Source organism: Cebidichthys violaceus, unplaced genomic scaffold (genome assembly GCF_023349555.1).
Source record: "Cebidichthys violaceus isolate CVI_PGR_0920_01 unplaced genomic scaffold, fCebVio1.0.p SCAF_21, whole genome shotgun sequence".
In the NCBI taxonomy this organism is placed as follows: domain Eukaryota; kingdom Metazoa; phylum Chordata; class Actinopteri; order Perciformes; family Stichaeidae; genus Cebidichthys; species Cebidichthys violaceus.
The window spans coordinates 12,124,038-12,137,199 of NW_027176384.1; the positions used below are offsets into that span (position 1 = coordinate 12,124,038).

The 13,162-nt window shown below is 43.9% G+C and overlaps 1 protein-coding gene across 5 annotated transcripts; it reads right to left on the bottom strand.

The window, feature by feature from the left end:
• Positions 1-894: 894 nt before the first annotated feature.
• On the bottom strand, positions 895-12,736 carry tspan11 (tetraspanin 11). 5 transcript variants are annotated; one of them, XM_068717414.1, is made up of 9 exons: positions 12,599-12,736; positions 11,152-11,259; positions 9,228-9,419; positions 7,618-7,692; positions 5,244-5,348; positions 4,632-4,790; positions 4,334-4,420; positions 3,682-3,753; positions 895-2,386 (listed from the first exon to the last, which is right to left on the bottom strand). In XM_068717414.1, the coding sequence occupies exons 2-9, from the start codon at positions 11,236-11,238 to the stop codon at positions 2,327-2,329; spliced, it is 837 nt and encodes a 278-aa protein (XP_068573515.1). In that variant the 5' UTR covers positions 11,239-11,259; positions 12,599-12,736; the 3' UTR covers positions 895-2,326. The 5 variants fall into 5 exon arrangements, with proteins under 5 accessions (XP_068573515.1, XP_068573517.1, XP_068573518.1 ...); XM_068717416.1 differs by having other exon boundaries at positions 3,682-3,802; XM_068717417.1 differs by lacking the exon at positions 3,682-3,753.
• Between the last annotated feature and the right edge of the window lie 426 nt (positions 12,737-13,162).

A 13,162-nucleotide genomic window follows, 5' to 3' on the forward strand; every position in this document is an offset into this window, starting at 1 on the left:
CTTTATGGGCTCACTGAAGCCAAACTGCTGGAGAACATCCAAACTCCTTTTAAACTTTTTTGCCCTTCCTCCTAAACGGGTGACAATGATAGAACGCGGCGAACCGACACAGAGCGTCGTAAGTAATGCGGAGCTGTGGCGAACCGAAGAAAAAGGGGGATGAGAAATACTTAAGTCTTATGGCAACAACATAGCACAAACAATAACGCACAGCCAATCGGGGCGCATGGCTTAGTGTTTAATATATGGAGACCTTGCCCTAACAAGACCCTAAAACCACATAAAACTTCCCTAGCTCTGCAAAAATGAATAAATGTGGTTTGAACTGGGAACCCTCCCAGATTTTGCAGGATTGTGGGAGACCCCACACGTACAGAGGAGAGTGTGTACTCTACTGAAGCCCACACACACACACACACACACACACACACACACACACACACACACATACACACACACATACACACACGTCACCGTCATGTAACCAATCTCAACCTGAGATCTCACTCCAGTTTACGTTACTGTGGCAGACATTTACACTGCTTATTGTTCGGGACGCTATTGATGCACGGAAGGAATACAAAAGAGGACGGAGCTTAAAAGATTCACTGGCCCAACTTGGGTCGGCTTAAACAAAATGGCACGATTTGACGCAAATGGATAATCTTTGTCTCCCTCTAGTGGTGTATCATTAAAAGTGACACGGCCCTCAAATATCTGACTCCATGGAGAACTGGCATACGGAATACGGATTGTAAAGCCGTCTGGGACAAAACGTGATTCTTTCCTCGATAAATGATATTATAATCTCATCACCTACAGCACTGCCAAGCAGCAACCATCGCTGCCGCTCTAAAACAGCTGTTGAATATTTATCTTTTCATCAACACAATGCGATTTTGTAATGCGACAACATTTTAACATTTATTTGTGTTTCGTATTAACATTTTCAATAGCAGTTGATAGAGCACATGCCAATGCAACGTCATCATCTCCTCACCGGCCATCTACAGACATTAGCACCGTTAACATGTAGGTCCATCAGAGGGGAGGGCATCCCGTTACACATACCGACTCAGATGCATTGTTGCAAAGGATGTAAATGAAAACCATTTCAAATGGATGTTTTACATCCAGACAGAATCTATCTCTTACTATATAATCCACAACAGCAAAGACTTCTCCCTTCTACAGTTGGCAAACAAGGCCACTCATTGTTCCTTCATCAATGGCTGCAGGAAAAGAGACGGCAAGTGACAGATTAGGCAGTGACAACAACACGGTGCTGGCTTTAGCCCTCACAAAAGGTCAGATTCTGCACCGTATGAGACCTCGGTGTTTCTAGGGAAGGACGACGAGAAGTCAAACATTCACAGAAGGTAATGCTAGAGTCCATCTGACATGTAGAATTATCGTTAGTGTCACACATTAAGCTAAATAGCTTCTTTTTTTTTTTTTTTTTTAGAAGCTATTTTTTTTTTATTCTGAAGTGTTGTCAGAATTTTGCACATATTATATGTTACCAGTGGCAACCACTAGGTGGAGTTATACATTCAGGGATCTGGCAAACCATTTGAGAAAAGGACTTATTATACCGTCTAAGAATGTCTTCATGTTTGAAGCCACGCACTTCAGTTTCATAACCATCCTGCCTTTTGTGAGGAGTTAAAGAACGATTAACGATTAAGGAGTAACCATTGTGAACTACATTTCCTTTGCTGCCATTCATCGCAGTGCATCGTCCGCTCCCTTTAAGGTTTCAGGCACAGAATTAATACGTAATCATTCACCAGCAGGGTTGTGAAAGAGGCACATTGTGTGAACAAAACATACAACCAGACATCACCTTTCTTCATTAGCGGGGACACCTTCGTGAACTGCGTCCTTGCTCGGCTTACTGAAGGACTGGAATGGAATACAGAAATCTCTGCACAGTGAAAACATGTTTAGTTGAGCCGAGAAGAATGCATGTCGAGTATGTATGTGGGTCCCTTTCTTTTGTCCTGCTCAAACTAAAGCGTGCGTCTAAGCCAAGGCGATGATGCAAACAGACAGGTTCCAGTAGGCTGAGATCACAGTGGGGCATCAGGAACATACGAGCCTGGACAGCAGTACTTTGTAGCATAAGTAGAAATATCAAGCCTGGTTTGTAAATGGCACAGTGTGTTTCTGACTGCAATGGGAGTGATCTGGAAAGTGTCTGTGCGCTTGGCTTAGATCAGCTGGTCAGAGTTCAAGAGTCAGAGGTTGGAGTTTGGATGTTAGCAGCTCATTGTTCCATTTGTCTGTCGGAGGGGGGGGGGGGGGGGGGGGGGGGCTGGTGTGCTCAGTAAGGTTCCATCTTGATCCTTCTGTACAAGCAGCTGGTGAACACCATCCCACAGACCTGAAAACAGGAAGTGTTAGGTCAAAAACAATGTGCTGCTCCGTGTCACCATGGAAGAGTGCAGGAAGCCTGTGTGCTGTTGACTGTGAGGACAGAGAGGGGGTTAAAGGTGATGGGGGGGGGGTATGGAGCTGGTTACTATGGGGATGGCGGGAGTCAAGCAGCCATTACTGCAGCAACATGTGTGTGTGTGTGTGTGTGTGTGCACACACAGGCTAGCACAAGCAGATGCAAGATGAAGCGCTGGAGGTGGTTTATGGACAAATATTCATCACAAATCACAACTACTGGACATGAATGTGGGATTGGACTGATCTGAAAAGGAAGGTCTCCAATAACTTGTCTGACTGATGTTATGTTGTGCGTTAGAAAGCAGGGCCATCACTTCAGCCTTAATGCTAATGTTGGCAGGATCTGAACCAACTACACTAGAATGCTGTATGCAACAAATCTCCCAAATTCAAACGACAGCAATCGATGTCAGTTAATAACTACGACTGAGACTCCACTTGCAATGTCCCTGACAAAGCCAGAAAAAGAAAAAAAAAAAAGAGAAAAAAAAATAAGCTCTCCAACCATGTAACTGCATACTTCTGCTGGACTCAATGTAACAAGAGAAATTATACAAAAATGAAAAGAAAAGAAACGTTTCGGAAGGTTTCTACGTCCTCAAAGACACATGATCTGATGCTGGAATCAATGAGACATGACTTACAGAATCACTGCACTATTCTACACGACCACAGAAAAGGTTCCGGGATAAAAAGGAAGAACAGCAGGAGCAGATATTGACCTGTGCCACTGGCTTGATGGATAAACAGGCAAGTGCCCAGATTCAATCTTTGAGTCTCTAAAAGCCCTCTGAGAAAGCCTCATCGAGCGAGTCTGCATTATGTACCGACTCATCACCATCCCTCTTCAGGCAACTTTCACATTTTTCCAGTGATGGATGTGTTGGAACAATATATATATATATATAAAAAGTGGCACTTCTGTACAAAGACACAGGAGGTTACTCCTGCTAACAACACGTCATTGTGCACAAGCTGGTACGTTGTGTTGAATTTGTTCTCATGATGCGTTTAACCCGTATTTATCAGCCACAACAGCCCATAATCACAACACACACACGGAGCAACGATCTGCAATACACAGCCAAAGCCAGGCAAGCTGCATGCTTCACACCGAGCGAAAGACCATGCAAGAACATGTTCATGTCGTATACGCGTAGCACACACATTTAGCACAAGGACATGCATGCAGTCAGGTATCAGATTCCCATAATGCCTTCCAACCTTGTCTCTCCAGTTGATTAAACCACAAAGTTGCTCTCGAGCTAAATCACAGCGTACCGAAGTCCTCCTCTTCTTTATAGAGCAGATAAATAAAGCAGGCTGTCAAGACGGCCCCGGCCAGCTACAGCACCACCACACGCACACAGAGACAGACACACATAGAGACACACTGTACAATTCACCGTGGACAAGATTAGTGTGGGAACGACAAGATGGGAGTTTATGCCAAAAAATGAAAAGATGAAAACGACAGGGAAAAATTACAACAAATCTTCTGACAGGAAAGTGTACCAACATTTAGTATCAGGTTTCCCTCGAGGCAATTCACCAAGAGGTGGAGCAGAGCTACAGGAGGACCGTCAGCCAGCACAGAATTATAAAAGACACCCCCCCCCCCCTCTGTCCTAAAAGCTCGAGTCCATTTCAGGCTGGGACAAATCAAATAAAAGCAAAGAACGAAATCAGATAATGATGACTGGAGTGAGATGAATAGAAATGTCCATTTAGAGGTCGTTGACCTGCGATGGTACATTTTCAGGAATGGAAAGATTCAAATTGGTCTTCTATAAAGCGCAGTTTCCTCAGGTGAAGGCTGAATAGCACTTCTGCTTCTCCAACAACTATGTGAAGTGCATAGCGCATTCCTACTCACCTGCAGGCAAGCCACTCCTATCCCCACGGCACCAATGACCAACAGGTGGTCGGCCAGAAACTGCTCCAGCTTAGTGATGCAACCGCCCTGCAGAGTCAAACGGCGACAGTTCAAAAATCATACCACAGGTCACGCATACTATTGCAAACCCTTCAAAAGCTTGCTTTTTCTGCATCTCTCTATGACTAACTTCCAAATAGTTGCAGCCAAGAAGAAGACGACATCCTGCAGGGAATATATTGTGCCTGTCATTTTGCTTTTTTTCCCCCTTTGATATAGAAGAGTGAAGTCCACTGACCTCCACCTTGTAGATGTTGGAGGGGTGGTCTCTCTTGCCACAGTGAGGGGTGATGGTCTTACAGCAGCTGTCAGGCACCACCCTGTCCTCTGCCTGCTTGGATGAAACGTACACACTCGCCATCCAATCGTGGGAGTTGTTGCTGCCGCAGCACTTGAACTGGAGAGGCAGAGAGAGGTTTCATGATGTCACACAGTGTTATTTCATCTTTTTCTAATAACTAAGCCAGTTTTTTTTTTTACACTCCACTCCATCAAATCATTATTCTATCAACTTTGGCAATTCTTCCGACTGAAAGGAGTGGTTCCCTTTCCTCTCTAGGACTTAAATAAAATGACTTAAGTTCTGTTATTTTATTATTTCACGAATCATTTTTGGAATTTATTTTTAGCCAACCCCAATAACATAGAGCTATGAGCAATTCCTTCCGCTGAAGCTCAGCGTAAATCGAGAATGACTTCATGTATGGTAGCTGCAGGCGGAGTCATGGAAAACAAGTTTATAACAGTGGGACCATGCATGAGCATGCAAGCTAAAGAAACGTGCAAGATGTGATCTTATATAAACCAAACAAAGCCTCAGAGGCTTTTTAGAGGTAAATAGAGTCCATACGTCCTGCTGGAGTCTGTCCACGGCTAATGTGATGGCCTCCCTCCCTGGCTGGGCGTAGTTATCTGTCATAGTCTGGTTGAGATGCTGCTTCAGCTCCTCACTCAGCTGGGAGAGAGAGAGAGAGAGAGAGAGAGAGAGAGAGAGAGAGGTGGGGGAGCATTTATGGGAGAGAACAAAATGTCTTTATTACACATGGAGCACATCAAATAAAAACAGAATTTTATGCTTAAGCCAACCAGTTAAGTTGCCCGTCTTGTGTTTGTGTGTAATTGTCATATTTAACATATAATAATAATAATAATAATAATAAACATATAATGTTTTGTGCGGTCACAGTGACATTTGACCAGAGAATTCTAATCAACTCATCCCAGAGTCCAAGCGCACGATTGTGCCAGATTTGAAGAAACTCCATTCAGGTGTTCACCTGAGAACGGGACAGAATGATATAGATGTGCGGGGGCAAAAACGACAAGCTGAGAGAGTGTTGAAGTGATGCGCTTGACAAAAAGGTAACAGAGTGGCTGGCTTAGGACAAGATAGACAGGTAAGCAACTCCCAAGCATCAGAGAGAGCTGTGAAAATGCACAAAAACACAAGGCAGAAAATGGACTTCAAATAAAGCCTCTGATGCGTGGATATGATTGTGTGCATTACACACACACACACACACACAGACACACACACAAAGAGTACCAGAGAGGGAAGATGAGAGCCCATATCTTTAAAGTGATTCTATCCTGTGCTGAACCCTTTTTCCATTAGAATAAACCTCTGAGCTTGCAGATAGCAGACGGTGCTCTTTGCAGTCGTAGCTGACTGACTGACAGGTAGATGTTGGTGAGATAACAAGATCCTTAGAGTGTCAGATCAACTCCAGACACTGAACTCAATGCTCAGTGGAGGTCGCAAATAGTGAAAACCTAAAAGAAAGAAAGCAAAAAAGATCTCCTCTAGATTCCCCAGTGACTACCCTTTTCACATGGGGCAGAAATGAAAAAAAAAAAAAAAAATAAAGTCAGTTATTTTTTTCCCCCAAACATGAATCTGTCCATTATTTTAATAGTTCATGTATTGTATGCAAGATAACAGGTATGTTTATGCGTGGCAGTGGTACTAATAGGCCATCACTCATTTTCGTTTCCACATTTATGTTTAAAATAAAAACGTCAATTTGAATAGCTTGTGTGCATGATTGTCATACAAAGTGCGTTCATAAATGGCAGTCCCTACTCACTGTACCTTTAAAATAAAAACATGAGTACATGAACCTGTGTATTATTTGAATAGCTTAGTACTGAATGCACAATAACAAGGTATGTTTATACATGGCACTAGGCCCAGTTTAATATAAAACACAATTTGATACAATATACTGTATATAGGAGGGGGTCCCTGCTCCATCGCTCTATCAGTTTGGGGGTCCTTGGCCTGAAAAAACGTTGAAGACCCCTGATCTAAAATCAAATCTGATATTAGACAAATTGTCTCACGAATGGGATTTGAAGTTGACTCGTGAATGAGATTTTGAACTGCTTTAATTTTGAAATGTTACATCAGAATGTCCTGGTTCTCTCTGAGTGACACCTTGAGGTGGTCTGCTATCAACTTGAGGTTAAAGATTTTGTAACTATGCACCATTTCCTCTAAAATTAAATCTGAATTTAGACAAATTGTCTCACAAAAGGGATTTGAAGTTGGCTCGTGAATGGGATTTGAAGTTGGCTCGTGAATGAGATTTTGAAGGGCTTTAATTTTGAAATGCTACATCAGAATGTCCTGGTTCTCTCTGAGTGACACCTTGAGGTGGTCTGCTATCAACCTGAGGTTAAATGATTTTGTAACTATGCACCATTTCCTCTAAAATTAAATCTGAAATTAGACAAATTGTCTCGTGAATGGGATTTGAAGTTGGCTCGTGAATGGGATTTGAAGTTGGCTCGTGAATGAGATTTTGAAGGGCTTTAATTTTGAAATGCTACATCAGAATGTCCTGGTTCTCTCTGAGTGACACCTTGAGGTGGTCTGATATCAACCTGAGGTGAAATGATTTTGTAACTATGCACCATTTCCTCTAAAATTAAATCTGAAATTAGACAAATTGTCTCGTGAATGGGATTTGAAGTTGGCTCGTGAATGAGATTTTGTCCCTGCATAGCAACTATTCACAGATAGACTATTCGGAGATAAGCTAACACCCCAAGAAGAAGAACTTTGTTTAGTCTCCATTTCCCTTCCGTTGAGAACACACCCAGAGGGCCAACACAATCTGTAACATCCAACTTAAAAAAAGCCATTCAAACAGTCTCACTGCCTGATCGCATACTATTTTCTATTAACTCCAAAAATGAACTATAAGGATATTTTCACTTACCCTCTGGTAATAAACATAAGCCAGTACTCCAGCCACCAGCTCAATCAAGAAGATCAGCAGCAGGCAGAAGAAATACTGTGAATGGGAAACGTGTCAGTGAGTGAATTAAATTAGACAAATCCACACATGCAGACATTTCAGCTTCATAGTCATCACAACAGTTCTCTGCCGAACCAAGTCGCTCGTGAAAAGTTGCTGACACTCGTGACGGCTAAATAAAAACTTCTATCGACTGTCACTGTGCTGCATCTGTCACTTCCAACGCAGATGGCGACGCAGGGAAAGAGACGAACCAGAAATCGCTTTGACAGGCATCACACTTCTCTCGGGGGCATCTTTTAAAGAGCTCTCCACACCGCTCCAAACCAGCTCCATTATGCCTGATAATCAACTTCAAAGACAGCATTTAAACATTTGTTTATGCATTATATTCATTTTTTTTTCTTCAGGGAAAACAAGGAAGATAATGGTTCACATATCAGATTAGTAACTTCTTGATATAATTAGTATTAGCCAAAACTGAAGATCAAGAAGTTAAAAAAAAAAATTAAATGTGAAAAATACAGTGGTGGCTCTAACCAGCTTTGTCCTTCATGATAAGCACTACTGTGTGTTCTGAGCATAGTTATGTAAACTGTGTAGCCAACAGATCGCCCACACATCTAGGGTGCTCTGACAGACGCTTGCAGAATGAGCGAGATCAAAACTACAGCTTTATCAGGCCAAAATATGTAATGCAAAAAAAAAAAAAAAAAAAAAACACATTCAACTAATTAGGCCCACCTGTCACAGCACGGGACGAGACGCTTCGACAGCAGCAACGGCGCCGCTTCGCTCGAGACCGTGAGGCGGAGGCAGATGCTGCTGCTGCTGCTGCTGCTACCCAGCCTGCGTGACTCTGTGATGATGGCAAACTAGTGGTCGAACGAAGCGCCGCACGGGGAGCAGCAGCCTCACCGACGCCATATGTGAGACACCTTGCACTCCGCAGCAGTTGTGTCACGCAGGAACGCAGTCTGCTCGGTATCTCTTGGTTACAAGATTTCAAATAGCACTTTCGGTCTGTGTGTGTGTGTGTGTGTGTGTGTGTGTGCACGTACGTACATGCTGGCATCGCTCATTAATCTCCCAAAACTAATTTATAAAGAGCACATCAATGCAGTTGGCATTCAACCAAAATGCACAACAGACTCCAAATCCTGCACACATCCACCTGTTCACTCCTGCAAGCCCCTTTGACTCTCCTAATGCTCCATCCGTCAACAGTAGATAGATAGAGCTATAAATAGTCCTGCGGCAGTGAACGTTAACCCCGCCCGCTTGCTTGCTTCTCTCCCACAGGGGCCCTGTCTCTGTAAAATAATGAGGACAGTAAGGTCCCTGTAAGGGACATTTGTCAGCATCCAGTGAGAGACCTTAGACCAGGAAGGGAGTGGATGAAGCATCAGAAGCATCTGTCCTCTCAATGTAGACGTGACAATCTAGGGTCATCAGCATTGTTGAAGATGAGTGCCGTGTGTGTGTGTGTGTGTGTGTGTGTGTGTGTGTGTGTGTGTGTGTGTGTGTGTGTGTGTGTGTGTGTGTGTGTGTGTGTGTGTGTCCCGTCTCACTGTGGACAGGCAGCGTTTCTGCTCCCGAACGACGGCGCAACAGCCCAAGAAGCCCGTGACCACCACCAGGCCTCCGGCCAGGATGAGGATATATGCCGAGACAGCGAAAGTGCTGGAGGCCAGCAGACTCAAGTAGTCACTCTTCTCCACCAGGGTCCAGATGCCCACACCCAAAACAGCTGCTCCACCCACCTGGGGGGGGGGGGGGGGGGGGGGGAGAGAGAGAGAGACTGTATTAATAGTTTTAAAAGCTGCTTTGCAGACCCGCGGGTAAAAGATAAAAGAAGAGATACGATACAACTGATACAGGTGCAGCAAAAGCTTTCAGAGAAGGAAAGATAAGTGATATGATGACTTGAGCAAAGAAAGGAAATATTGTGAAAACACCAAGTGTGTCATGTCAAATAAAAGAAGAAATATATGGTACTTTACAAGGCAGGAAGTGACAAACAGGAAGGGAGTGCAATGCTATTAGATGAGTCACAAAATGGAACAACATGAGAGGGCAGCGGATGAGGGAAAAGGGGCATAAGAATGAAAAGCGGACATAGAAAGAGAAACACTGAGAAGTGGCCAAGTATAAAGAATAACAGAAGGATGACATAATAAGGCCATGTGAGGGCATAATGACCACTTCCTTCCAAACGGTCCTGGATAACAGACCCAGGGTGGCGTCCGGGATCTGTTCCGGTCATCAGTTTCAAACGGCGGACGCAGAGGAAATGCCTCAGAGAGTCTCTCCCACTTCATCCTCTCATTCCATTTCCGTCAAAAGCGAGATCCAAAAAGTCACGGAAACACACGCCCAACCAAGGAGCACCACACGGACAGACAGGAACCTGAGCGGGGGTGACTTGTCCCCAAACTACAGCATATTGAGGACTTTTATTTTATTCCTAACAAGTTTAAACCGGGGCGTCAACAGTGGGCCGCAGCATTCAAAAAAAATTAGTTTAAAATTGAATTTAGTTGGCATGCATTAATCCAATCCGCTGCATCCATATCAAAGGGGAATGGATTTGATATTTCTTTTAAATAGGTGGAAAGCCAGCAGTGTCCTGACAAAAGATGAGCTGCCCTGACGACCGGTGCCTGGTGGAAGGAAAAAAATGAAATGATGGAGTAGAGTCTGTGGCCCAAGGAGGAGAGGGAGACAATGCAAATTAATTTTAAAGGTGGAGACAGAGCATTAACCCGAGCCTGAAGGTAAAGCTCCATCCCTCTCCTCTCTTTAACCTCTCCCACGCACAGATCCGTCTCTCTCTCGACACACACACACACACACACACACACACACACACACACACACACACACACACACACACACACACACACACACTATTCTCGTTGCCTCAGACTTTCACGTTGTTTCAAAAGGGACCCCAGACACTCTGCACAGTAGCTGCAAGAGCATTCACTTCCAGCAGCAGAATTTTGCGGTATCATAAAACGTGGTGCCAGAGAGCCAGTCTGACACACCACAGTACTCCTCCCTCCCCCCCCCCCCCCCGAACACTGACAAGCCCTAAATAATCTATGACTCACTTTGGGCCAAGTCCATAGCTCAGCCTTTTTCAGAGTCGGAACTCTCCTTAATCCTCTCCCCGTTTCTACATGGTTCCTTTCCTCTAATGCCTCTCTGGCTGCAGTTTTAAAAAGGAACATTGAGGCTATGTGACTGTGTTACAGCACAGAATTATGGTTCTGCTTTCACTAAAACAAAATCGAGTGAAATTTTGTTTTCTCGTCTTTTTCTTTTTTTCTTTTTTTTTTTTTAACTGTGAGACCCGTCGGTGTTACTGCTCTGCATTGGCTGCAAAAAGAGGTTGAAGTGGAAGCTTATTTAAGCACAAGTGAACAGATGAAGACGAAGTGTAACCGCTGTAAAGTAAAAAGGTCGCTTAAAAAGAAGACTCTTACTCACCCAGAAGAGAAAGTTGAACACAAAGAGCAGGTACTTGAGACACACGGTCAGCCAGTCCTCCTGGTCATCTTTATAAACCGCCGTCATCTTCCTTCGTCACGTTCAATTCTGAAAAGAGCAGATTTTTTTTTTTGTCAATGCGAGAGGAAGATAGTGGGAAATACAAAATTTCGCAGCAAAACATTTTGATACCAGCGTGGCTGTAGTTGAATGATGAGCCTCACACTTTCCTGATTGACTTCAATGTTCCTCTTAGTACCACAACGTTAAGGCAGTAGGGGGGGGGGGGGGGGGGGGGGGGGTTATTACAAATTGATAAACTACATCTTACTAGTTGTTAAATGAAGCAGCATCCAAGTTCACAGTATCATCTCCTCTTGTTATGGCCACAAACCACACCTATAAATGATGCATAGCACAGAACAGCCCGTAAACCTTTCAATCACTGAGTGAGGCGAGCGCAGTTTGAGTTCTGTAAATAAAAGGGCGCGGGGTGGGAAGCACTTAGACCCATACCATTGATCAACACCACATCTTTTGCATTTGTTGACCAGGGAGTCATAATCCAGCAAATGGCTACTACAGTCAGGGTATATGTCGTATTAGTATTGGATTAATAACGATACTTAACAAGGAGTTAATTGAGTTTAATCCTGCTTTCCCATTGCATTAAGGGAAAAAAAAATCAACAGTCATCTTTTACCATAAAGCTTTCCCATTGCTATGGATTAACCAGACCTAAATGTTAACTGTTGTTAACATGGATTATTTCTTCAAGAAAAAAGTAGTTCCTGGATTATTTCTTCAAGAAAAAGTAGTTCCAAACACAGTTCTTGTCAGTGCATTACGTGGGTTCTTCAGAGTATTGGGTTACTCTCACATTTTTATTGTTTTGTTGTTGTCGTTTATTGTTTTTTTTTGTCTGTGAGCACCCTGAAAGGGGTGAAAACAGAGACCTCAGAGATGGATACGTGCCTTGGCACCTAAAACCGAGCTATCTCCGTGGCTCGGTAGGACGCAGACGTGTAAACAGGTCGTTAACCTAACGTAATGTGTTTGGAGATTTTAGGGCGCCTAAACGAGTGGTTTACAAATGAGCATTGCCCGTCTAGACGCGTTCACTGGGCAATGTCAGATAACGTTACCCACTAAGACGGTTTCTCCTGTGATGCACTGCTTCGGAGATTTCGGACTTTGACCACTGCAGGTGTTCTTCCGCGTCACGAGCAGCCCGTAATTCAAGCGAACGTGCGTCCTTTACAGTTTAGGACAAACTTTATTACTGTTTTTTTCAGAATGGGGTGAGGCTCGTGCATCCTGGGAGAACAAAAACAAAACATCCCTCCACCTGCGTCGTTGATGCGCAGTACAAAGTTTAACCACATTACCTTGTCGTCATCGACACAAAAACCGTTTTCGACTCGCTCTTCGCTGCAGACATACTCACCCGACCAGTGTTTAGTGGGAAATAACCTCGTTTTGTTGTTGTTGTTCCCGTCAAATCACGGTGTATGGCGCTGCGGCAGTGAGCGTTTTGTCCCCGGTCAAGCGTGTCGCTTCCAGCGTGTACGACAGCAGGTTTGTGTGGATGATGCCTTTGGGGGCAGCTCGTATGTTCAAAGTTTATAATCATTACGGTACTTTTTACACTGCGGAAAAAAAAGCCTACCAGAAAGGAACCAAGTCATAAGGTCCAAACAGCATTTGCTTCAAATTACACACACACACACACACACACACACACACACACACATACGTCTAAAAACATAAACTTGTTTATTGACTTATTTAACGACTATTTTCATATGTCCGACTGGCCTTGAACGCAGCGCAGTGTTAACCTGTGGAAAGGGTCACAGAGGGGAGTGACAGAAGGAAATTGAGTTGCTACACTTAACCACGAGATGCCATTACAGCATAGCCTTGGTTACAATGTAACCCCCCCCCCCCCCCCCCCCCCGGAGAGTTTCTCAATGAGTTGTACATGGATAAACAAAGATACAGAGGAGAA

Coding starts and splice junctions, on each gene's coding strand:
- tspan11 (XM_068717414.1), bottom strand. CDS start 11,238: ATGACGGCGGTTTATAAAGATGACCAGGAGGACTGGCTGACCGTGTGT. Junction 9,420..11,151: donor TGTTCAACTTTCTCTTCTGG/GTGAGTAAGAGT, acceptor CCCCCCCCCCAG/GTGGGTGGAGCAGCTGTTTT. Junction 7,693..9,227: donor AGAAACGCTGCCTGTCCACA/GTGAGACGGGAC, acceptor TCCCATTCACAG/TATTTCTTCTGCCTGCTGCT.